Genomic DNA, 27,990 nt, shown 5'->3' on the forward strand with positions numbered 1-27,990 from the left:
CCAAGTGCTATATTTGAGGTTTTTTCAGTACAATTTATTCTTCTTACATTTTAATTTACATTTATTAAATACCTTAGAAATATTACACTCAAAAGTTAATAGACTTCCAGACAGAGACCATTAACTAAGAAGGAGCAGTCTCACTAAGTCAACTTCCCTAGTTAGTTTGCTGGCCTCCTCACTATTCACATGCTCTCTGGTGCTTATTACTATGCAACTGTCTTCAAGATGTGGTTGAAGCTTGAATCTACATCTGGCATCAGGCCAAGTCTGTTAATCCATGAATATCGGCCATCAACTGCATTTAGGGTACAGCCTGCAGAAGGCTCTTTCTTGACAGTCAATGATGATGAATGTGGAAAGACTGGATATTCTCTTGGGAGAAGAAAATATACCCCACCTTAAGTGACAGCTACAGTTTCCTAACAGAAAAAACAATTAGGAAAGGGAAAAGATCAATGATAAGAATAAGGAAAATACTCTGAGAATAGAGTAAGTACATATACATAATGGAGTAAATAGGCTGCTCCTGAGTCCATATGCTTACTTTTATTTTTAAAAGTCTGATAAAAATTTACTCAATTACATTTTATACAGTAATATTTAGTAAGCTTTGTCCAAAAAGGCTATGTTTTAAGTTTGCTTGTAAAAATAACGAAAGCTTTATCAGTCTCTGGTCAATAAGAAAGGAAGAAAACCTTGCTAGAAATAACAATAAATAATTTCACACAAAAGGCCAGGTGACATAAGAATAGTATATTAATGAATATATTTTCTTTGTATTTACAATAAGTCCATTTGTTAATACTGTGATAGAAAAAATAATCAGTCCACATTATACAGTAGAAACAGGCTTTGAGGCTGATCATACCTGTCACAATAAAAACATACAAGGATTTCTTCCACAGCTAAAGTACTTTTCAACATGACAGTCTTGGGTGAAGGCAAAACTGACCGAGTATTTCACGTCTTAGAATCGAGGAATCGAGGGTGTTACCATTAAGCAAGCAGCAAAAAGCTGTTTGGGTTTTCCAGGACTATTTAAATATAGTAGTTACCATATGAGAATTTAATTTTACTTTGAGATATAAAAAGTAAAAACCCTCAATAGGGAAACTGCATTAATCAAAAGCAGCCCCAAACAATAAAGCCATCAATAGAGAAATGAAACAAGGCATTCTTATGTATCATGCATAAAAAGGATAATTACATCATACATACTTTAATGACCAGATTAATAAATAAATGTGATAAATGTTACAGTCATTGGAACAAATAAACTATGTTCAACTACTTAAGTGTTATGCTGCCACTGCTTCTGTTTCAAAATATTAAGTAATATAACTAATCTAACATCTAAAAACTGCATACTTTGAATGTTTGCTTTTTTGATCCCCTCTTGAGACAGTAAAGGGGAACCATATAATAAAATATTATCTGAATATAAATTATCAACACCAATATGATACAATTATCATGTAATTGGAATTTTGTATATGCACAGTGTAAATATTTTGAAAACTGGAAAAAAAAAGATGAAAATAGACTGGTCAGAATTTTAAATTTCAGACTAATCCATGATAATCTAGAACAGAAGATAAAAATAAAGTTCACCAAACAGACATAACTTGATATCTTTTCCAAATTCAGTAGTCCACTGAAGATGCGACTTCTAAACAAGTCTATTGTCTCAAAGGTAAAAAGAGGAGGAAAATGTAAATCTCTTTTGAGCTTTAGTTTTCAAGTTTATGCTCTCAAAAAAGGCTTGACATTAGTCAGAATAGCAATACTATATCTTTGTTTTTGAACTTTGTATTTGCTTTTCCTATTTTAGCTATAGTACTGAACAGATAAATTATCGAGTCAAGGGTAACTATTTACGGCAAGCTCATGAAATATATTAAACTGAATTAATCAGCTGGGTCAAGAATTTCCTACTATCCTGCTATGTTTAATACCTATAGTCTTGGAACAGTAATTTAGGAGATGTCTATCATAACTACTGACAGCACTTTTCATGGTATACCAATTTCCACTTTTACTTTCTTCTCTCCTTTGCCACTTAAATGCATTATTTTAACCATCTGATAAGATATTTTATTTTACAAACTCCTGTTCCAATTACTGAAGAGGTGATTGTAACACATAAACCTGCCAATCCTGAGATGATGATGATGATGATGGTTAAATTAAAACCCAGAGGATTATTCACTCAAATTTCTGCTTTAGTTTTTTCTGGAAGATGGCTGGCAGAATAGAAAGAAGAGCCAAAATCATTAGAACAAATACTGAGTTCCAGGAAACAGCTTCCCCTGCTGTTGTAAGCTGGTATAGTGTTGTTCCTGCCTTAATTGCTACAAAAGAGGGAGGTGCAACACCTAAAATGAAAAGTAAAAACACACATTAGAAAAACAATCAATTCTCGTTAAAAATTAAAATTCTGTGTGTATAAAATTTCTTGTAAGAATACAGTGACTTACATTTTTTTAACTTTTAATTTAATTTAAAGCCCCTCAAGTTTATTTCCATATAAAGAATTCAATTTTTCATAATCACCTCTTAAGGATATTGAATTAAAAAACCCAAGGAAAGTTTCCAGAAAATAATTTTACAAAATTGATCAACAGCCTTAAACAAAGAAATGTGCTATGATTCTCCAATTTCAACTTTAGGAGATACTAATGTATATAAGCAAAGATCTGGTCTCAAGGATGTTCATCTAAGAATTATAATTTAAAAATCTGGGAAAAAACCTCCATCGTTGAAAATAAGATTGAGTAAGTTTTCATTCACTCTTGACAGAGTACATTTAAAATAAAAATGAGTGGTAGGAGATACTCAGAAATAGAAAGATACTCAAAATATATGAGTAAAAAGGGCACTTTATACAAAAGAATGGTGAAACAACCATATTTTATTAAAAATCAGGACTGGAAAAATTACTTTAGCCAAAGCTGAAGTTAATTTTATCTCTAGGTATTTCATCTGTAAAATAAAGAGACAGTACAAAAACTCTCTCTTCTGATCCCATAAATGAAATATTATTTTACAAAATCCAAAAGTACCCCCACTAGGATATTTTTGCCACTTTTATGGAGAACCTAAGACTTTCAGCTTTGTCTATGAATTCTTCTAAAAGTAGCAAAAAAATTAAGTATTAACTTAAAGGTTTAATGTAATACACACTCAACACTTGAGGAATCTGCTCATTTTGTTGATATCTGAACAATTCAACTTAACTTCAAAAGAAACACAGAATATTCTTAGTGAAAGAACTACCAGAATTCACAAAATACATAAATGAATCTTTATGTCCACTGATTAATTTCAAAACTAGGTGTTAGCTCCTCAAAAGCAAGAATCTTTTTGTTGAGCCTTATTTCCCCTATACTTTTGGTAATGCCCATAATGAGTACTATGTCAATAAAAAGAAAGATAGGATCAATTCTTTATCGAAAATTAAAGTTCATTATTTAAGTACCTGATTAGCAGACAAAGGAGAAAGTACTCAAAAGAGGCACTTTCATTTTTTTTTCTCTCCACTGAGGGAGAGAACGGAGTTAAGAAGTCCTGCATAATTCTGTATGACTAAAAGAATATCCAGCAGACAGTGCTCTTATTTTTAAAAAGTAACAAAAAAGATGTAAATCAACACAATCCAACAAACAATTCTGAACATTAATTTACACAGACCAGGCTCTGTGACCACCAGTTATATAAACCTACCCCAGCTGGACATGGCTAGACATGTACACAATGAGTTCTGTAACGTGCATGAATTCATAGACAAAGATAAAAGTCTTAGCAGGTTCTCCATAAAAGTGGGAAAAAAATCTTAGTGGGGTACTTTTGGATTTTATAAAATAATATTACACTTATGGGATCAGAAGAACGAGAGGCCTTGGCCTTACCTAGAAAAGTGCCAATAAAGAAGACTTTCAAGGGCACATTTATCACAGGAGATGTAATATTAATAAACCAATTAGGCAGAAATGGTGTTATTCTCAAAATATAATGTAGTTAATGAGATGTTCTCTGTGACGTTCAACCTGTGACAAGAAAGAAACAAATCAGTTTGAAGACAAAGCCAATCCTGAAAATAAACTGCTTATTATAAAATACCTTATTTCAAATTCTTATCCCTGATAGCTCAGCATTTACCCAACAGAAATTATCAAAAAAGGAATTTGGAAATGACAATGAACTAGTCATCAAATGTTCATTATCAGAGCTAAATAACATCAGATGAAAGTTTTTATGATTGTGCTTACAGCATAATGTTACACTATTAAAGACGGTTCTACATCAGCCAGATAATATGGCTCAACAACATTTTAAACCTAAAAAGGCAAAATTAAATTTATAACTATATATAAGATATCCAATGGTCAACTTTTTAATGCCTTTAACTTCCTATAAAGGAAGGGCTAGTATAGTACATCAATAAACCTAGCCTCCACTTTTTAAAAAAATTTCAGATAACCTTTGTTATTACAATTTACTTCACATTCATCACTGATAAATGAGATTAAATAAGCAAATGGAAACATTCAGCTGATTAAATAAAAGCACTGAATGCAGTTTATACTTCCTAGATCTTGCTATATAAATAATGATTTTGATTTGGGGCAAAATGCTTAATTTCTCTTAATTTCCTAACGTATAAAACAAAGGGGCAAATATCTAAAATTTCTCTGATTTAATAATCTGTTTCTTCTGCTTTTTTCTTAGAAACACTATGTTAGACTTTCCTGTGTAGTAGTGTTTATATCAATATTTATCAGTGGTAGTCTTTGCAGAGATCCTAACAGAAGATAACAGTTCTTCCCACTAATGAAATGCATTAAAGGAGTTGGCTGATCCAAGCTTTTCAGAGACCCACTGACAGCATCCTGCATCAACACAAGTGAGGTGTTTAAATACATGGATGCCTTTACATTGACACTTTGATTTTTCTGCTCTGACTAAACTTACTAGGAATACAGAATTTACTGTTATAGACACAAAAACTTCATATTTGAAATTCTTAACATTCATTATTTGCCTACCACTTAATTTTATTTTGGACAAAAGATTATTTTTATCAAAGCTCTGAGTCTGAGTTCATTTATGTAGATATTATACACTGACCTCCCAAGTAGCCAAAGAATTACATCAAATAATTTAAAAATACATGTTTACCTGCTGTGACCATTTTACTGCTTTCTCCGTTAGGTATTTATATACAACTGGCCTCCCAACTAAATAGGAGAGCATATAGCAGAATGAAGCACCAAGTCCAGAACACTAGAAAATAACAAAAACTCATAAGCATTTTGTACTTTTCCATCTTACTCACATGGATATATTCCTCTAAGGCAAAACTCAACTAGTTTCTTTCTTTTGGGGTACAGGGAGGTTACTTTGCATAACACCTCTAATGCAGAGAGCAAGAACCCATCTAATCCAGTCCTTTCTCTCACCAAATTATAACTAAAATGAGACCAGCTAAAACAAACTGGAACTTGTGATTAAACTTACAGACTATATCCAAATAGTTCACGTTAGCCATTAGCCTATGAATAAAACCTCAAGAGCCAATATGTTTTCAATTGCTATGCTTGAAAACACCACCCCCATTGGGACTTAACTCCTTGTGCCCACCAACAACGTTCTTGGACTGTTTGAATTACAAAACAGTACTGGAAGCAAAGGCTAGAACAGAGCCTATAAATGCAATTAAGTCTGTGATATCCCTGTTCTAGAAAAGAGACAAACTATAACATCTCCTTATGGAGGGACAATTATTACTTTAACATTAAACAGCTCTTAAAACTAATTAAGTTTATGCTTCCAGAGACTAGAATGCCATCATCATTCCATCATTCTATTTAAAGTTATTTTTTTCTAGCCTCCCAATTTCATTTTAAATACTTACCAAACAAACAAGAAATAAGGCTAGTGGAAAGGGATAAAGGAACCCTGAGAGTATACTGAGAAATATAGAGCCCGGAATAGCAAATGTTTGCAAGCTGTTAACTTCTAAGTTAAGGATTAAAACATAATTAAATGGATTTTTCAACCACAAATCCAACAATCCAGAAAAAAAGCATCAATGCAGAAGTTATATGTTAATAAGATTATATCCATATTTCAATATTAAAAAAATTAAGTGAAATTACACCCCCAGTTTAAAAAACACATGATTACTCAGTTGTAATACCTGTAACTTGGAGCTTACAATTTACTAACATTATCAGAAATCAATGCTAATTAGAGTGCGTTACTAAGAGAAAACCAAGACAAATGCCGAATGTGTACTGGACAGAGAAGAACTAGGCACTTTAGGGGAACAGGGACACAGAAAAAAAGAAGAAGAGAACAGAAAAGGTCTTCAGTAACCTTGTAAATAATATACTTCTCTAAATACAATGGATTTTTACTCTCAAATACTTTTAGGAAACATGATTTCTGTAGACACACAGGTACACAGAAGATTTACTATGCCTAATTCAATGTGTGGACATTTACCTCAACTTACTACTCATTAAAAAAAGGACAAGGGTCACAAAAGATAGTAAAGTTACAAACAAGTCTTATTTTTAAATTAGATCTTTTTTCTACTTCTCTGATTCCTAGTTTGGGCCTGCACCTCTGCATCAACCATAACATGATTTACTTACAAGTCAGAAAGAGTGAATTCCTTCAACATCTCTGTACTTTAAAATTTGTATCTTCACTCAACCTGTTTGTTCCCTCTAGTTTGCACTTTACTCTTATTTTTGTTTCAATCTCCTTCTTCCTGGGTTCTTTAACTTCTTGCTCTTTGACAGATTCCTCCTGCATAAAACTATTCAGATGCCTATAAACTAAAGAAAACCTGGGCTTTTTCCTTGAGTAAGGTATCCTATCCAGCTATTTCCTCTCTCATCTTCACTGCCTTAGATTCTCTCCATGTCCCTTGCCACCTGGCTTACCCATCCGCCACTCTACTGAAACCTCCTTCTGGCTGAAAGTAATGACTTTTTCTTAGTAAGAATTTTTTAGTAATTCCTGCATAAGATTCGGAGAAGGCAATGGCACCCCACTCCAGTACTCTTGCCTGGAAAATCCCAGGGACTGGGGGGCCTGGTGGGCTGCCGTCTATGGGGTCGCACAGAGTCAGACACGACTGAAGCGACTTAGCAGCAGCAGCAGCAGCAGCATAAGATTAGATATCCTTTAACGTGAAACTCACCTCCAGTGAACTGTATTTTTCGATATTACAGATCATTCCTTCTCTATAGCTTTTTCCTTCTCCTTACCCTCAAATCTGGAGATTGTTAAATCCATCTCCTCTCACTTTTGATAAATTCAGCTACTTCCACGTATATGGATGCACACATGGCTTCAAGTATATGGTCATATGAATCTATAATTTTGAATTCTCTTACCACTCTCAAATTTCCCAGCTGTTTATTAGATACCTCCACTAAAAAGTTTAAAAATTACACTTATTTATTTCAGGGCTCTTTAGAATCTTTTAATGGAAAGTCTCAAACACATATGAAAGATGAGAAACTAGTACTATATACCCATACACAGTTTTAACAACTAACATACAACCAATCTTGCTTTCTCTGTAGCCCTTACACGCAATTAGATTGAAGCAAATCCCAGACATACCATTACAACTACTTTAATACCTTTAAAAGATAAGGATTTCTTTTCTTAACACAACTATAATAACATTGTGAGAAATTAACTATAACTTCCAATTGGTCTAAGTAGCTATTTAGTGTGTTCACAATTCCCACATGCCTTTTTTTTTTTTTTGACAGTTGGTTTGTTCAAATCAGGAATGAAAGCGGTCCACACATGGTATTTGCTCACTATTAGCAAGTAAATACAGATTTTTTTTTCCCCTTGCAATTTACTTATTGAAGTAATTAGGTCATTTGTGGAGAAGGCACTGGCGACCCACTCCAGTACTCTTGCCTGGAAACTCCCATGGACGGAGGAGCCTTGCGGGCTGCAGTCCATGGGGTTGCGAAGAGTCGGATACCACTGAGCGACTTCACTTTCACTTTTCCCTTTCATGCATTGGAGAAGGAAATGGCAACCCACTCCAGTGTTCTTGCCTGGAGAATCCCAGGGACAGAGGAGCCTGGTGGGCTGCTGTCTATGGGGTCGCACAGAGTCAGACACGACTGACGTGACTTAGCAGCAGCAGCAGCAGGTCATTTGTAGAATTTACCACTTTTTGAATTTTGCCTATTGTATTCCTTAGGGTGGTTTAATATGTTCCTTTGTCATTTTTTAAGATTAATCTTTGTTGGCATACACCTGATTTACAGGGACTTCCCCAGTGGCTCAGTAGTAAAAAATCTGCATGCCAATGCAGGAAACATGGGTTTGATCCTTGGGTCTGTAAGATCCCCTGGAGGAGGAAATGGCAACCCACTGCAGTATTCTTGCTTGGACATCCAATGGACAGGGGAGCCTGACAGGTTACAGTCCATGGGGTCTCAAAGAGTTGGACACGATTAAGCAACTGAGCACGCAGGCATGCAGTTCATCTACAATGCTGCATTAGTTCCTGCTACACAGTAAAGTGAAGCAGCTATACATACATATATTTATATATATTGTTCCTCTGTCATTTATCTTGTAGTAACAAAGCCATTTTCTGTGCACAGGGATATAATTTGACCTTAATTTCCCAGCTCTGTATGGATTGTGTATTTTTTTCTCTAACACTGAAAAATCTTGGTTCTTAATACCATAGCAAAATTAGCTATTTCCTTACATATTAATATATATATACACATATATATGTATGTGTGCATATATGGGCTTTCCTGGTGGCTCAGACACTAAAGAATTCACCTGCAATGCAGGAAACCATTAGTATTACATATTTTTAAATTTCAGAACAATACAACTGAAAAGAGTTTAAGATTTCTTTCTAATTTTTTTTTGTCCTTAAGATTTATCCCAGAAGGGACACATAACCAAATTAGTTTTTTCAAGGATATAACTAATTCCTCTTGATACCCAAATCCATATCAACTCACTATATCGTTAAATTTATTTCATTTTGCTTTAGATTATTTTTTTTTGTTAAAATATACTGAACGTAAAATTTACCATCTTAACCATTTTTAATGTATGTTTCAGTAGCATTAAGTACTTTCACACTGTTGTGAAAGCAATCTCCAGAACCCATTCCTTCCTCCCCCACCCCTCTGACAACCATTCTTTCACTTTCAGTCCCTATGAATTGGGGCTACTCTTACGCATGTGCCCAGTCACTGAGTCGTGTCCGACTCTTTGCAACCCCATGGACTGCAGCCCGCCAGGATCCTCTGTCCATGGGGATTCTCCAAGCAAGAATACTGGAGTGGGTTGCCATGCCCTCCTCCAGGGGATCTTCCCAACCCAGGGATTGGACCCAGGTCTCCCACACTGTAGGTGGATTCTTTACCATCTGAGCCACCAGGGAAGCCCACTTTTCATGTGAGTGGAATCATACAGCATGTCTTTGTGACTGGTTTATTTCACTCAGCATAATATCCTTAAAGTTCATCTATGTTGTAACATGTTTCAAAATTTCCTTCCTTTTAAAGCTGATAATATTCCATTGCATGTACATAGCAAACTTTGTTTATCCATTCATTGGTTAAAGAACACTTGAGTTGCTTACATTTTTTGGCTATTATGAATAATGTTGCTATGAACATGAGTATACGAATATCTCTTGAGACCCCGCTTTCAATTTTTCAGGTATATACTCAGAAATGGGACTGCTGAATCTTGTTTTTAATTTTTTGAGGTAACATCATATTGTTCTTCATAGTAGCCACACTGTTTTACACTCCCATCAACAGTGCACAGCGGTTTCAATTTCTTCACATCCTCACCAACACTTGTGACTTTCTGGGATTTTTGCTTGTTTTTTTGATTAGTAGCCATCTTAACGGGTGTGAGGGTACTTTAGATTTTAAAGATTCTTGTTTCTTTTTTCATTTTGATTTAGTTGATTTTATACCTGTGTGAAATTATTTACTTGGTTCTAAAGTCAACTTTACACAATGAAGTACACTTGAGGAAGTTCCACTTCCATCACTGTTTCATCTCTCCCCCACAGGTAAACATTTTTATTAGTTTTTAAAGATATCCTTTCTATTGTTATCCACAGCTCAAAAGTCCTCAATGACTATCCAATACCAAATAATATTCTAAATTCCTTAGCCTAGTACTCAAAGTCCTCTACAATCTGAGTGCAACGTCCAGCCTATCTTTCTAAACTTATTTCTCAAATCCTCCCCTTCTCACTTCCTATACACCAACAAAACTGGACTACTGATCACTTCCTTACCATGCCCTGTGCTTATAAGCCCTGCTCTAGACTTGCTGTGTCTAGAATGACTGTACTATATCTCTACCCATAATTCTCATTATTCCAGATGGAAACAGTTGTTTTTGCTTTTGAACACTTAAACTAGACTGTACTTAGTATATAATTAGTACTTAAAAAAAAAACCTGGCTAAATGGATGAAATCTAAGTTAAAACTAGTGATTATAACATAAAAAGTAACAGATACATAGGTAACACCAATGAAAGAACTAGTACTGCACGCTGAACACAATGGCTACCAGGCAAGTGTGCTGTGAAGACAAGACACTAAAGCGTGCCTGGTCTGAACTGAGATGTGTCATGAGCGTGAAATATACACATTTCAAAGACTTGGTACCAAAAAAAAATGTGAAATACTAATAACTTTTATGTGGTTACATTTTGAAATGATATTTTTGACATTTCAGTTCAAATAAAATATATTAAGATTATTTTACTGGGGACTTCTCTGGGGGTCCATTGATTAAGACACTGTGCTTCCAATGCAGGGGACACAGATTCAATCCCTGGTTGGGAAACTAAGATTCCCACACGCTGTCTGGCCAAAAAAAAGAAGGCTATGCCAACATCATTATAATAAATATTTTTTAAAATTACTTTTTCTAATGTGCTAACTAAAAAATTTTAAAACTGCATGTGGGTCACATTATACTTCTATTAATCAGCACTGTACTATTAATTATATGCCTTATATACCCTAAGATAAGTCTTCTCCTGTACACTGAATTTTAAAAAGTATCTTTTTAACACCCAGAGCTTATGATTCAAAAGTGTAAAATAAATAGAAAATTATAAGAAAATATGGAATTAACACATTATCCTATAAAAAAATCTAAAACTATGCAGAATCATTACAATTAATTATTAAGCAAATAGTTAACCATATGTTATCAAACCTGAACTGACAATATTAACCAATGATTTATTTTTATCCAATGTATTTATAGTAACAAACCTATTCCTATACTTTCAATTCACTTTCTACAAGGCACTTTATTCTTTCCTACTAATTTGCATATGAATATTAAAGACAACTAGGCTATAACATTTGTTCTCCTATAGATGATCAATATTCACTTATGCTAACTGGCTGATTTGCCATATGAGTGGGAAACCCTTTTATCCTTCAGCCATGAATCCCTCCCAAAGCTAGGGGGCAAACCGGACAGAAAAGATGATTTTCCAAAGTGAATAGAAACTGTATGTCTTGTTCACAAAAGTCTTCCAAATGAAAGGGATGAATCAAATTTGTTTCTTCTTTGGGGAAAATATTTAATTTTATGGCTAAAGTTTATAAGTGTAAAATAACCTACAAGCCTAACACTCTGGTTTTCACAAATAAGCGATGAAATGGAAAGCAAACATCAAGAGTTAATGTCTTTCATTACCTAAGAAGATATGGAAAACACACGGGACTAGAATAAAAGATACAAAAGTTAGAAACTAACATCCACAAATTGGAAGGTTAATCACCAGTTGAACAGGTGGTTTGAAAATATGTGGAAAGAATAAAGCTATTTTCCTGCCTAGTTAAATTATAACATATATTTCTATATAAAACAAAGGAATACATACTGAGAACTGTAAAAAAAAAATCATATCTTTTACATGACTAATTATCCTGTTAGGATTTTTTTACAAAGAGAACCATTAAGAAAAAAATCATGAACAAAAGATTCATAGCATAGTATCTACAAAAGCAAAAAATTAAATACAAACTATAACTTCAAATCTAAGAGAATTTTTAAAAATTATGGTATGGTAACTATTAATTCAAAATTATTATTTAAATTACACCATGGATTAACTAATAATCCTAAATAAAGTAACTATCTTAAATAATACAAAGGAAAGAAAAAAGTTTATGATAAGTGAAATAAGCAGAAAACAGAAAAACAGGTAAATATTCAGAAATGACAACTGAGTTGAACAGACAGGATTAAAATGAGAATTTTTTCATTCTCATTTTTCAATATTTTAATGTTATACTGCGTTAGCAATTTTTAAAAGGAAAAAGTTATATATAACTGAACAGCAGATCTTTCAAAACCTTTTTCTTAAATAAAACTAAAAAACATTTTTCAGTTAAAAGGATACAAAATATATGTAGCAAAATAAGCTACAAGTACTTGTACATAAAAGGTGTCCTTATATTTGGATAAAACTTTTCCTAGAGCCTTGGCATCATCCATATCTCTGGGAACCTTCATATTCATTCTTTCTTCTCTAAAGAAATAAAATTAAAGTGAAAAAAATTTTAAATAGAAATTTGCCAAGATAAATCATATCAAAGTCAAGTTCAAAACATGAAGTTTTATCCAAAATGATTTTGATGCCTCGATCTGTAATATGCTAAGTATAAGTCCACAAAATTTAACTTCAAAGTCTATATATCATTTGCCTTTTAATGCTTTAATATAGTTTTATGAGACATATAATTCATATGAAAATTCAGGATGACCCAAATTAAAGGTTAAAAGCATTTGCTCAAACACTGGAGTAAATTTTGAACTAAGAAATGAACCACTGACGTTAGCATATTTAAAACATACTAAACATCATTTTGGGTAATTCTCATGATAAGCTACAGTAAATAATTAATTACAACCAAAATTAAATATAAATTTCAATGAATTTACAGTTCATATCTTTTCTTTAAGTATCCCAGCTTAAAGTTCAGATAAAAACTTAAACACTTGTTACTTTCTATTAATTTTACTTTATATTTGGTGCCTTGTTTGGAACTGAATATTCTATTTATAAAAGCCCCAAATAATCACCTTTGTGTTTAACATATATTGTGCCCATTTGTTTACATAAAAAAATTTAATCTTACGGAACAATGATAGAAAGCTCTTAAAAGTCCTATAAAAATAGCAGGTAAACAAAAAAGGGTTTTTCTCTATAAGTTTAAAAGGTAAACTTTATGGGGAGATGCATACATCTCATACATATTACACACACAGAAATAATAAGCAGAATACAGAAGATCTACATAACAGCATATTATTATATAAAAGTGTTATAATTCTTAGAACAGATTGGAAGCAAACAATCTTAAATTACACTCTATATTCTTTCCCTCTTTCAGTCAGTTCTTTATTTCTTACTCCTTTGATAAAAATGAGAAAGGATCCAGAACTGAACGACACTAGTATTAATGAAATGACATGCTATCCTCCCAAAGGCCTTTTCATTCATGTAAGAAATTAAAAGTATTAAAAATAAACATGTGCAACTATAAAATTTCAAATATAAGGAAGCGTTAATGAAAGAAATTAAGAGGAGACAGGAACTCACTGATGCCTTGAAATCACATCTCACAGTTATCCATTACCACATCAAGCTGGCCCTGGTTGAAAGTCTAACTATTTACATTTCAGTAGTCTCTCACATAATCTATGATTACCCAAGGGTGTTATTACTGTGGTTAAATAACCCAGAGATATTTCACCCTCATAAAATATGCCTCAGGTCTATAATCTTTTACCTGAAATTCAAAAAGCACTGAAAACCAAAAGTTCTTTGTAGCTTGTCAGCAAAAATTGATCCACATGTATATAAAGTTATTTATAGTCTTTTACGATACAAGTTTTTCTATGTGTTTTATTATGGGGTACTGCCCCAGACCCTGCTAGAGATACTACATAATATACAGGATTTATACCATGTTATCTTTCCAAAATAGAAAAGCTCTAAATTCTGAAATACATCTCACTCCCAAGGTTTTTGCTAAGGAACTGTGGCTGTATACTAATAGACAAGTCTTTTTACAAGGTGCATTTCACAGCAAAAAGTACTTATTCAAGCCTTATCATTTCTATATAACAGGGAACAGAAAAAGAGCCAGTAGACAGAGATGCGGGAGGGAAGTAAATGGACTGGACAGAGGCAGACAGAAACTGCCACAAGGAAAAGTAGGAAGGGAGAAAACAAGAGTGGAAAAAGGGAAAAAGCAGAGAAAAAGAACATTAGTATTTCTCAAACTGCAGGTCAATTTCTATTCTAGACTGCAAGATAAATTTACTTGGTCACTACTAGCATTAAAAAAAATAAAATGCAATAAATTAATGTGGTTTATTTTCCAAAATTGCTTGAAAGCCATTAGAAAGATGCCTTAGAGGAGAAGAGCTAGAAAAACCAGGCACAGAAAATCAAGAGACATATTTGGAAAGAAGTATTTAAAGACAGTGTCAATATGAACTTGCTACAAACCATGAGAGCTGATATACAATCATGACATTCTGTTGCTTAAAATTAGTTAAACTTTTAATCCACTTTAATGCCTTACAGACATTTTCTATATATATTTTTTTAGTATACTTACTCACTAAGCTGAGGAAAATTTTTATATACCAAAAACATAACAAAAGCTGCAGACAAGAAAATGGACACCAATATAAGAAGTGACATTCTTGCTGAGCCAGCTTCTGCACAGGCTTTCTCTGAAAGGGGAAACAAAAAGTTGTAATTAAGATAAATATAAAGGAAGAGAGTATTCCGAGCCAGTAAATAATTTCCTGAAAGATTTTCCTCCCGAGAAACTGTTCACACTTTTGCCCAAAACACTGTAACATAAAATTTTAAGTACTACCATATTTGATGTTTTATGAACTGGCTGTAGTTCTTCTCACTGATACATGCATTTTAAAAGCATGAAAAAACAGAATAGCAGAATTTGTAGCACTGATTTGTGGATAAGCTAAAGGGGAAAAAAGGGCATTGCTGTAAATGCTATCACTGACTTGGAATTTTATGTATCTACATTGGGAGCTGACAACATAGGCAGAATGGCTTCATAGGAAAAATGAGCTAATGCGGCAGTTACTTCAACTCTCATAAGAAAGAACCTGGAGATTGACTAATGCAACTGGTGAATGTTACACTTTCTGTTTATATCAAGGGCTTCAGAACACAGCTGAAGCCTAGATATTTTGGGTGACTCTGTGACTCCAAGAATGGGAGAATATGTTTGTGTTCTCCAATAAGGTAATCTTAGTGTTATCTTAAAAAAAAAATCTTATGGAAGATGACCATATGAAATGAGAGCCAGGATACTGCAAGCAGAATGAGCAGGGTGTTTTTACTGCAAGCAATCAATACTGAGGAGGCAGGAATACCTTATAGTCATCACTGGGGAAGAGGCAGGAGAGGGTGGCTCAATTTGTATTACCTACATTTATCATAATCCCATGTATACACTGATGACAGTCAGGGGACTAAGAGACAAACATGCATACTATAATTCAGTTCGGTTCAGTCACCCAGTCGTGTCCAACTCTTTGCGACCCCATGAATTGCAGCACGCCAGGCCTCCCTGTCTGCCACCAACTCCCAGAGTTCACTCAGACTCATGTCCATCGAGTCAGTGATGCCATCCAGCCATCTATCCTCTGTTGTCCTCTTCTCCTCCTGCCCTCAATCCTTCCCAGCGTCAGGATATTTTCAAATGAGTCAGCTCTTCGCATCACATGGCCAAAGTACTGGAGTTTCGGCTTCAGCATCAGTCCTTCCAATGAATATTCAGGACCGATTTCCTTTAGGATGGACTGGTTGGATCTCCTTGCAGTCCAAGGGACTCTCAAGAGTCTTCTCCAACACCACAGTTCAAAAGCATCAATTCTTCGGCGCTTAGCTTTCTTCACAGTCCAACTCTCACATCCATTCATGACCACTGGAAAAACCATAGCCTTGACTAGATGGAACTTTGTTGACAAAATAATGTCTTTTCTTTTTAATATGCTATCTAGGGTGGTCATAACTTTCCTTCCAAGGAGTAAGCGTCTTTTAATTTCATGGCTGCAATCACCATCTGCAGTGATTTTGGAGCCCAGAAAAATAAAGTCAGTCACTGTTTCCACTGTTCCCATCTATTTGCCACGAAGTGATGGGACCAGATGGCATGATCTTAGTTTTCTGAACGTTGAGCTTTAAGCCAACTTTTTCACTCTCCTCTTTCACTTTCATCAAGAGGCTTTTTAGTTCTTCTTCACTTTCTGCCATAAGGGTTAGCAATATTTATAAAGGTGCATCAGGTGTCACTGCCTACTCCACTAATGCTCCCTTCTCTGAGGCCTAGCATCTTCCTCAAGTCTCCCCCACTCTTCAAAGGGGCTAATCTCAATGGCCCTATTACCACTGATGCCAACACTTCACCCGCCCAACACACAAGGCTGACTGGCCTATGGCTGGACACCTGACCCAAGTATCGGGATGGCCAAAATGTCATTTGGGTTTTTCTTAAGATGGTATGGAGAAATCCAAACAAACTTTTTGGCCAACCCAAGAGAAACAATTCGTTATTGGCTGACCACATTTTCTCTTGAGAATATGAACTAAGAAAAAGAGATATACTATTGTCAAGGTGTGGCAGATCTTGAGGCCAAAATGTCAAACAGCAAAAGGACACAGTCAAAAGACATGGCAAGCCAAAGATGTGTACCAGAAAATCCAAGAGGACAGGTTCAAAGGGAAACCCAGACAGTAGACATGAGAGGAAGCTAACCTTCTTATCGATTTTGAACTTTTCATTTCCCTTGAAGCCTGGTGAGAATTCATTTTTTGCTCCTGGATACCAGAGTGACTGTCTCATATTCTTAGAGAACAACCTTGCTTTTTATTTCTGTTGGTTTAAACTGACTCCTGTTCCTTTGAAAGGAAAAAGTTATAACTTTTTATACTCAGTTTATCCCTTAGCTCATTATGGCAGTTTTATATACGTTACATCTGAATTAATAGAATTTTAATACATTCAATGTTGAACATAGAGCAATAGAAAACCATCTAGACTCTTGCTATTCCGTGTGTTTTATGAACTACATGACTAAGCACTATCAATGAGTTTGTTAGAAATATAGATTCTCAGGCTAACATCCCAGACCTACTAAATTAGAAGCTGTATTCTAATTAAATGCCCAGGTGATGGTATATTAAAGAAGCAAAAATCTGACCCATCCTTCCTATTTTTTGATAAGTTACGGAGGCCCAGAGGAGACTGCACTATTTTTAAAAAGTCTTAAGTCAATGAGATAGTGTGAAGTATTAAATATATTCCCAAAGCACTTTAATATCCATTTATAAGCAACTCATAATTTCTGCTGAAATGAACTGCTTAGGTTAGTGCTTTAATATACTAAATATAAATTATTCTTATTGGTTCATTAAAGTATGCTTTCTGAAAGACAATATTAGGTTTACTGGGTTCTAGTATGTGGACACTAAAGTTAATTTTTTTTTAAAATCTTTTCTAATTTTCTGTAGTCTAAATGTATCACTAATCAGCCCAAGCTTCCAACGAGGCCCTATCATTTTAACTTTGCTTCATCTTAATCTCAAAAAGGACTTTACCTCAAAAACCAAGTCACAGATAGAAACTTATCTGTTCACATCACACTTATAAAATTTATTGCAGGAAAGAAAGGGATGATAAAACAATACAAAAGATGTCTTGAATGGAGTAATAAAGCAGTCACGTGCATGTGTATGTCAGTCGCTCAGTTGTGTCCAACTCTTTGCGATGCCATGGACTGTAGCCCACCAGGCTCCTATGTGCCTTGGACTCTCCAGGCAAGAATGCTGGAGTGGGTTGAGACATGCCCTTCTCCAGGGGATCTTCCTGACCCAGGGATCGAACCCAGATCTCCCACATGGCGGGCAGATTCTTTACAGTTTGATCTACCCGGGAAGCAATAAATAATAAAACAGTCATGCCTGCCTCTTAATACTCCAGTTCATCAACCCACTTACATATTTATATACATGCTTTGTTGCGACACAGAGAATTAAACAAAGACTTTAAACATCTGAGGTGGGTCAAAAGTGAAAAGGTCTCTTCAGAATCTTATGATAACAAACAAGTAATTTCCCATTACTTTTTTACCCTGATTATGATACCTAGTTCAATACACACCTTGAGGATTCCTAATAAATCAGATCTACTCAATCTAAAAGGAAAAAGAGTAATTAGCCAAAAGTTATAAAACTATCAGTGCACTAAAACCAATTATATGAAAAATGTAGTTTTAGTTTCTAAGTAGAAACCCTATTGAAATATAGACTACTCTTAAGGCTAAAATGGTTAGTTTCTTACTTATAAAATAAAGGAGTACTCTACTAAAAAATAAGGGTAATATATAGGTACTGAGTTTGGGGACATAGTTTTCTATAGGCTGACATCAAAGGAAAGACATGATAACATAAATGGTCTGTATAATTTTTCCAGAGTCTGATTACTTCTTAAAGATAGGAAATTAACTTGCCCCAGCCTTCATGGCACCCCACTCCAGTACTCTTGCCTGGAAAATCCCATGGACGGAGGAGCCTGGAAGGCTGCAGTCCATGGGGTCGCTGAGGGTCGGATACCACTGAGCGACTTCACTTTCACTTTTCACTTTCATGCATTGGAGAAGGAAATGGCAACCCACTCCAGTGTTCTTGCCTGGAGAATCCCAGGGACAGGGGAGCCTAGTGGGCTGCCATCTATGGGTCGCACAGAGTTGGACACGACTGAAGTGACTTAGCAGTTAGCAGTCCTCACTTTTCACTTACTTTCCTGCTAGAATCAGGTCTAGAGTACAGAAAGGACTGATGTAATATTTTAATATTATGGGCATCTTTTAAAATCTTTAAAACCATTAGTTTCTGTTTTTTCATCCTATAGATACTTGTGGACACAAGCATCACAGCTAAGACTAAATGGCTGATTTCCCCTCCTTTCTGGGAACATCTCTTCAAGATCTCTCTTATGCAAGGAAGGCACACAAAGGTAGAGCTGCATAGGACTATCTGCTGAGCATCTATATTGTACAAAATGTTTGGTCAATTTATGCTAAGAAGCTGGTAACACCATTAGCTAGAATCCCAAGGAAGAGGACAAATGGGGTTTGAGATTATAGGAAAGCAAGATTACTGGGCTGGAGGAAGGCAAGATTCACAGAACAGGTGGAAATTTAGTTGAAAAAAAGATAAGTTTACACTCCTCTAACCTGTCCTGGAGCTAAAAGTATATTTAAAGAATCCAATAGGTGACTGCTGCTGCTAAGTCACTTCAGTCATGTCCGACTCTGTGAGACCCCATAGATGGCAGCCCACCAGGCTCCCCAGTCCCTGGGATTCTCCAGGCAAGAACACTGGAGTGGGTTGCCATTTCCTTCTCCAATGCATGAAAAGTGAAAGGTGAAAGTGAAGTCGCTCCGTCATGTCCGACTCTTAGCGACCCCATAGACTGCAGCCCACCAGGCCCCTCCGTCCATGGGATTTTCCAGGCAAGAGTACTGGAGTGGGGTGCCACTGCCTTCTCCTCCAATAGGTGACAGTCCTCCTTAAATTACACAAGACATTTTGCATAGTAACTCTAAAATTTAACTATAATATTTTTCTCCCCATCATTAATTCACCAGTCTTAAGTAAGGGATCTGAAGGGAGAAAGGTGTGAGACTTTTAAGTGGACTACAGAACACCCTGGCCTCCTGATTTCACTAGAAAAGACCCTGATGCTGGGACAGATTGAAGGCAAAATCAGAAGGGGGTGCCAGACAATGAGATGGTTAGATGTATCACCAACTCAATGGACATGAATCTGAGCAAACTTCAGGAGATAGGACGGGAGCCTGTCGAGCTGTGGTCCATGGGGTGGCAAAGAGTCGGGAAGGACTTAACGACTGAACAACAAAAACAGAATACTATCCTGAGTCTTCCTTGAGTACAGATTTCTCTGATTGCTACTTGTTGCCTTACAGTTGGATGATGAAATATGTAAGACATTTGTTGAACAAAATTAACCTCCAGGTTTAACTCGATACCTATTTTTTCACTCTCTATAATGAAATGCTTTTTCAAGCATTGTACTCAACATAACGTAAACACAAGAAAACAGTTGATAATGCAATAAAACTAAGTGACAGTCAACTTTAAAGCTCTCCATTCTTTCACACAAAACTTGCAAGTAGAGAATGTTGCCTATTACAATTCAATAATTCTGAGTACAGTTCTAATAAATCCAGAAGCTAGCATGCAATTCACTTAGTTCTGAACCTAGATTAAAGTTATAAACTTGGGAATTCCCTGGCAATCCAGTGGTTAGGACTCTGTACTTTCACGGCCGGGGGGCCTGGATCTGATCCCTGGTAAGGGAACTAAGATCCCACAAGCCTTGTGGCACAGTCAAAAAACAAGAGTCATAAACCTTGTTTTAATGATGATTCAACATCTAAACGTGTAGCATACATAATTATAATGCCTCTTCCTTCTGGTTGCATTAGACACATGTTATTTAGCATTTAGAGCTTCTGACAACAGTGCTCTATACATTCATTAACCTCCAGATCTTCCATTATACTAATTCCCATTCTCAATTATCCCATTATCTGTTTGCCAACCTCCACCCAGGCCAAAGGTACTGCAAGAGAAAGATTACTGTGTTCTCTTGGCCGACAAGTTCATAGGCTTCAAGCTTTTCTATCTTCAATTAAGGTTATCACTGGTAAACAATAATGATTTTACAGTACCCTCCAAATAGGCTTCAAGCTTTTCTATCTTCAATTAAGGTTATCACTGGTAAACAATAATGATTTTACAGTACCCTCCAAAAAGACTACTTCAAGTCTCTTCAAGCTTTTAATTCTACTTTCTCCTATTCTCAACCAGCGAGGCTGCCTCCACAGCTTACCAATCTCCATCTCAAGATCTATTCTTGAATTATCTCCCCGGGCCTCTTTCCCCTTATCTTTCCATTAAATGCCAGCACACTTCCTTCCAGATCTTGCTCTCAGAACTAACTCTTCACTGAGTATCTTCAACTCTTCCTACTAACAAGCAACTTTTCTCTAACTTCAAATATGCTTCTATTCATCCTGAAAAACCAAAACTTAACCTTAATGCCCCTGTAGTAGCTCTCTATTTCTTATTACTTTCATATCAATACTTTTTGAAGAGCAAAAAGTATTATATCTACACGATCTCAGGCATCACTCTACTGCTCTTCTAGTACTCTAGTTCTCTACATTCAGCCTACATGATCCTACCATGGAGGAAGCAAAAGGCCCATCTCTCCTGAAGACACAATTTACAGGGACTCTAACAAAAGTTTTTTTATGGTTACAAGAATCTATTATAACACTGCTGGAAGTAAATTTTATTTCAAGAGCTTAAAATTCTTTAAAATGATGTATTAATAATCAAAAATGGTAGTTTCATCTAGTATAAATTTAAACTAAAATAACTTTTTTTAATAAAATACAAAGAATTAACAACTTTAAAAATACATACAGAGAAAGCATGTTTGCAGGTAGGTGAAGAAATAGCACCACCTATTTTGTATGAAAGCTCATTCTCTGATGTTTGCGCCCTGCACATCTGCTACCATTCAACCCACAATGCTCATTCACGATCATCAACCACTTTCAGGCACTTCCCCTTGAGAGGATAATAGGCAGGAAGGCAAGGGGTCTCCAAAAGGAGGAAATAGGCTCCAAGTGTCAGACTTTTTTTTCTCTCTCCCTTAACCAGCAGGAGGAAACACTCTCCACTGATGTTTTTCTTAAGCTATGTTAATGAAACTATGTATTTGCTTTGGAATTTGCCTTTCTTCAAAATGGTCCCACCTAAGACTAACTTGACTTCCTTTTCTCAAACCTTGGGCTGATAATAGCTCAACAAACCAGTATTCATATCAACTGTTTTACAGCTGGGGGATGACACACCTCGTGCCATCCTATCTCAAAAATGCATATTATGGGAGAGGGTCCTGGTGAAACTCCCTCAGGTCTCTCTTACCTGATTCAGTTCAGTTCAGTTCAGTCACTCACTCGTGTCCAACTCTTTGGGACCCCATGAACCGCAGCATGCCAGGCCTCCCTGTCCATCACCAACTCCCAGAGTCCACCCAAACCCATGTCCATACCATCCAACCACCTCATCCTCTGTCGTCCCCTTCTCCTCCTGCCCTCAATCTTTCCCAGCATCAGGGTCTTACCTGATTAATAGCTTTCTAACAGACATAAAACAACTTGCTAAAACTAGCGGGGTGGCGGGGGGGAGCACTCTCTGTCCCTCTTCTGACGTCTATGTCAAAAGATTTCTCTTTCCCTTTTTATACTTTAATAAAACTCTGCTACACAAAAGCTCTTGAGTGATCAAGACTGGTCCCTGGTCCCAAAGTTAAATCTTCTTCGGAGATCACGAACCGGACACGGTTCACCATAAGCTATCACCCTATTCAGCAAAGACTAAGACCAAGCTTCAAGTAAACTTCATAATCCTAAAAGATACCTCCATTTAGAAGATTTACTCAGCCTCAAAATTCTTAAGACTTTCATTTCTATTCAACTTTAGCCACCCACTTCCAGAGATAAAGTTCTCACACCACCTGAGACTGCTCTACCTTCAACATTTTAAGCTTCAACATGCCATTCTTTGATCACCTCTGTTCTTTCATAAGCTTAACACCTCTATTTTCTCCCTTCTGTTGGGCTCCTCGCTTCTCTTCCTTCTATGCCCAGCCTGTGTATCCAACACCTTTGATTTAGAATCCTTACCTTTCCTTATAGCTAATCTAACCTGAAATCAGTGTTTCAAGCTCACTTTTTTCACTCCCATACCAAGATGGCTGAGCACAAATATAGAAAAATCATTACCCATCACAGAGATCCATGTCTTTGGGAAAACTGACTTAGCCTCATTCCTACTTCCTTGTTTAGGTATTGAATACACATCAGGCTGAGCCAATTAAGTTATTCTTACCCTCTGACAACAGTGATAGGCTCAGGGACAAGCATTTTATCTGAGGCAATCTAATCGGAGTGACTAGACTTTTATTGGTAATACTAGGAAAAATAGGCTCAAAATTATCAAGGAAGCATTTAGCTTTACCTGGACCTTCAAGAGAAATCAACCTTAAGTAAAGCTGATATCAAGCAAGCAAAACAAGATATGAAAGAAATCTGATCCTGATGATATTACTGAGCCACTGGTTCCAGACTAAAGCCAGCGAATCCCACTTAATCTCTCTACCTTTTAGTTATATGAACCAATAAACTTCCTTTCAGCAAAGGTTTCAATTGTGTACTCTACTGATTATAAGCAAAAGAATCCTGATATATAATATTTGGGTTGAGTCTGACATCAGCACATCATACTAATATACCTTGGTTGATGTCCAGTTGCCAATTTTACTCTTAGTTCCCAGTTATCAGTAATCAGTAATTCTTCTTCCTCTAAGCTAGTACTTAGCTCACACCAGATGCCCAAAGGATATTTGTTGAACCTAGGTTCTGCAAGGCAGAACCTAGAACAGGCATCTGAGAAGGATTTTATTATCCAAGTTCAAACAATACTGTCTTCTAAGAGCAGTAAAATCAACTTCTTTTAGTGTTTCTAAAAGAAGTTTTTAGTGTTTCTCAAACATTTTTGGCTGCATTCCACAATAAGCAATGTATTTTATACCATGATCTGATACACACAAAACTAGATGACTGAAAAATAAAATTAAAAGAATACTTACCCCTACTACATACAAAGAACTCTATTTTTCCTTCAATTTTTTTAATGGCTCATGATTACCTATCAAATTCATTTCACACTGCTTACAAGGGGATGACCTATATATTGAAAAATGTGGCCTTAGGAGTTCTCTTAAATCAAAATGGGGAACTTCGATGATTTGCTAGTAAAAAGATCAGTCAGGGCAAACAAAAGAAAATAAAACATCTGGTCCAGGTATTCTTGCACAAAGAGTAGGTCAAGAGCCTCTTAAGTATTATTACCTCTTGTGTCTCACCTTTTCTAATCATGCAAGAATTAGACTTTTAGTGTTACTGTCCTGCTCAAATCCTCACAGTGGTCTTCAGTGCCTAAGACTCAAATGTCAGATTAAAGTCAAGGTGAAAGTGAAAGTCGCTCAGTCCTGTCAGACTCTTTGTGACACCATGGACTATACAGTCCATGGAACTCTCCAGGCCAGAATACTGGAGTGGGTAGCCTTTCCCTTCTCCAGGGGATCTTCCCAATCCAGAGACCGAACTCAGGTCTCCCGCATTGCAAGTGGATTCTTTTACCAGCTGAGCCACAAGGGAAGCCCAAGTCAGGTGAGGAATCCACTAAATGTACCAAATACTGCATGTGAGGTGTAAAATATTTCTTTTTTAATTTGGCTGCTCCAGGTCTTAGTTGTGGCATGTGGGACCTAGTTCCCTGACAAGGAATGGAACCTGTGCCCCCTGAATTGGGAGGGCAGAGTCATAACCACTGGACCACCAGAGAAGTCCCTAAAATATTTTAAACATACACACAATGACAACTACTATTCGTCAAAGTTATGTAGATGTATCAGTTAACAAAAACACAAACTTATTTAAAGTGTCATGGAATTTATAGAAATATTTAATTACTATGTATTCAAGAGTTACTGCATTTTCTTCCTCCAAAACTTTTCCTTTCTGAATACCAAGTTACCACCTACAATTAACAAAAATTATTTTTCATAATAACTTGGAAAATCAGTTGTTAAGTGGTTACTACTGACATCACATCACCAGCTAATTAGCCATGCCCTCCTCCAGGGATCTTCCTGACCCAGGGATCAAACCCACATCTCCCACATTGTAGGCGGATTCTTTACCATCTGAGCCACCAGGGAAGCCCAAGAATACTGGAATGGGTTGTCTATCCCTTCTCCAGGGGATCTTCCCAACACAGGAATTGAACCAGGGCTTCCTGTATTGCAGGCAAATTCTTTACCAGCTGAGCTACAAGGGAAGCCCAGCTAATTACCACCAGCAAGGAACTTACACCCTATCATGTAAGGGGTCCACAAAATCTTGTACACAAAGACAGAATTCCTCACACCAATTAAAAAGAGAGAGAGAGGCAGAGGAAAAGAAAAACCTGAGAATCATTAATAAGCAGATAGATCAAAAAAACATCCTTTGCCTAGGACTTAAAGCCCTTTATACTAACATCATTTTGACCATGGCCAACATTATCTCCTACTACCACCCAACAGACCTAGTCCACTCCTGACAATTTTATCTCTTTATAAACACACATGAATGGTTCACACTAACTTTCAAGCCTGTTAGTCTCCTCTGCCCAGAGTCCCTCTCGGGTCTACTAATCCAAACCCTACTTCTCTATGAAGGCATACCTTCACATCTCTACCCTCTGTCTTCCTGCAGATTTGTAGTTTCTCGACAGCATCACAAAAATAACTGTGGTGGATGTGTTTTTCTAATGATAAAATAAGATGAACAATTGTAAAAGCTCTTTGGAGGTTTCAAGGTCTTATTTTTTATTTTCCGAACAGCTTTAAGTTAAAAAAAAAGTAATAAAGCAATTGATTGCTATTCCAAACCAAATGATAATCTTTAGGGATGACTTATCTGGTAAATACTTTTTCAAAAAACCCTTGGATTACTGTCACTCTCAATCACAGCATCTTCAAAAGATTCCTGTCATTTACAGTGTATTTATACTTTGACAACAATTCATTTCTGGGTTTTTGAAGTTATTTGGCTCTATGTCTATGAGGTAGAAAAATATCCAAATATATAAAGCTGAAAGACCCAAATCAGACTGGAGGCATCTTAAAATATTTTAAAGTAAAATACCATTTTCTGCAAGACACTTTCTAAATTTTTCATATATTTTAAATTTGATTCAAAAAAAATTCAGCTGAATGTTAAACATTATCTCCATTAAAGTGTGCAATACTTTATTGTTGACTATAGTTAACAATGTTGCTGCTGCTGCCGCTGCTAAGTCACTTCAGTCATGCCCAACTCTGTGTGACCCCAAAGACAGCAGCCCATCAGTTCCCCCCATCCCTGGGATTCTCCAGGCAAGAACACTGGAGTGGGTTGCCATTTCTTTCTCCAATGCATGAAAGTGAAAAGTGAAAGTGAAGTCGCTCAGACGTGTCCTATCCTCAGCGACCCCATGGACTGCAGCCTACCAGGCTCCTCAGTCCATGGGATTTGACACTCTTAAAAGATCCTCTCTTTACCCATCACCGGTGGTGCAACACATCAGTGTGAGCTGTAGACAACTTAATTGAGACAACTAAACTAACAACTAAATGGAGACATCCATTTGCTACAATCACTCCAAGTTTACTGGACAGAGGAACCTGGTGAGCTACAGTCCATGGGGTTGCCAAACAGTCAGACACCACTTAGCAACTATACAACAACAATTCCAAGTTAATGGGCTTTAAAAGCATTTAAAGAGTTTAATCACTTCAACTGCTAAAAATTCTAGCTCAGATGGTATCAAAATATTTAGTTTCTGGGTATACTTTTTTCCTTAAAATAATATTTAAAGCCCTGAGAAATTCCAAGATGGAGTAGCGCAAAAAAAAAACTTAAGGATAAGAGATCTTAGCTATAATAGTAATTACTAACATTTATTCAGCCTTCACTTCAAATAAGACAAACATCACTTTAAATCCTTTATATGAATTATTCTCTTTAATCCACGCACCAACTGTAAGTAGCTATTATTACTGTTATCATCATCCCCCACTGTACAGTTCAGATACTGAACTTTTAAAGGATAACGAGTCCAAAGTCGTAAGTGGTAGAGGAGGGACTCAAACTCAAGTGTTCTTGCCACCTGGAAGTGGCATCTGGACGTATTAATAGTTAACTCCTTGCTTTTAGTCACTACTTCACTAATCTGGCTCTGTGACTTTGTGTAAGTTATATATCCACTGTGGACCTCAGTTTCCTCATCTGAAAAAAATAAACCTACGAATGCTAACGTTCCTTCCAGTTCTGCCTGGCTTTAATATTATCAACATTACAATCTCCCTGAGCATCAACAAGCCAGCGTTTCATTCCTTTTTTTAGTTGAATTAAACTGAAAAAAAAAAAAAACCACACACACAAAAACATTTAGGAACGCACCCCATTTAGGTGTCTGGCCTTATGGACAGTGGGCACAAGGTGGACAGTGGCCGTAGCCGAGGTCTTCCAATATCTCTGCTCCCGGTCCTGGATGCCCCCTTTTCACCCGCAAATCCCCGGTACCCGCTGGGTTCCTTTCTCCTCCGAAACCCCTCCCGGCACACCTCCGCCTCTGGGCCAGGCCCCGCGCTGGTTCCCAGGTCTACTCACCTTTCAGGTGGTCTCTGCTGCTCGGCGTCGAGGGACCCCGCGTCCCCGTTGCCTTGTCCCCCGGAGGGGTCGAATGGAGTGCCGCCGTTTGCGATCTTTCGACCGCTCTGCCTTTCGTCATGGTTGTTTCAGGGTAGGTGGAGGAAGCGGGGTGAGGCCGCTCCCCCTTAACAACTCCGCTGCAGGATCCTTACAACACCCAGGGGCTACAGCACAGCCACTTCCGGGTCGACCACCTCACCTGAGACGACCTCAGCTCCGCGAGCAGTGACGCTGAGCTGAGATCTGCAGCGCCTACTCGGGCTAGGCTCCGCCCCGCACCGCCCCCAAGGCTCGCGCGCTCTCTCCCACCCAGTAACCGCGAGACAAGTCAGGGTCCCCGCCCGCCCCATTTGCTGCCCTACCCGGCTTCGTGACTGCGCGGAGCATGCGCAGTCATGGCACCGGCGTCAGCCGGTGTGACTCACGGGCTCAGGCTTGTAACGCGCATCTCAAACTATCCG

General features: G+C 36.8%; 1 protein-coding gene across 1 annotated transcript; it reads right to left on the minus strand.

Annotated features, from left to right (window-relative positions):
- Positions 1-12: 12 nt before the first annotated feature.
- On the minus strand, positions 13-27,990 carry TMEM41B (transmembrane protein 41B). The gene is given in 8 exon segments (XM_027563239.1): positions 13-2,378; positions 3,912-4,007; positions 4,010-4,049; positions 5,182-5,286; positions 5,918-6,011; positions 12,477-12,605; positions 14,707-14,824; positions 27,488-27,990. Coding segments are annotated over 8 exon segments (873 nt in total). The 5' UTR covers positions 27,609-27,990; the 3' UTR covers positions 13-2,208.

Source organism: Bos indicus x Bos taurus, chromosome 15, assembly GCF_003369695.1.
Source record: "Bos indicus x Bos taurus breed Angus x Brahman F1 hybrid chromosome 15, Bos_hybrid_MaternalHap_v2.0, whole genome shotgun sequence".
In the NCBI taxonomy this organism is placed as follows: domain Eukaryota; kingdom Metazoa; phylum Chordata; class Mammalia; order Artiodactyla; family Bovidae; genus Bos; species Bos indicus x Bos taurus.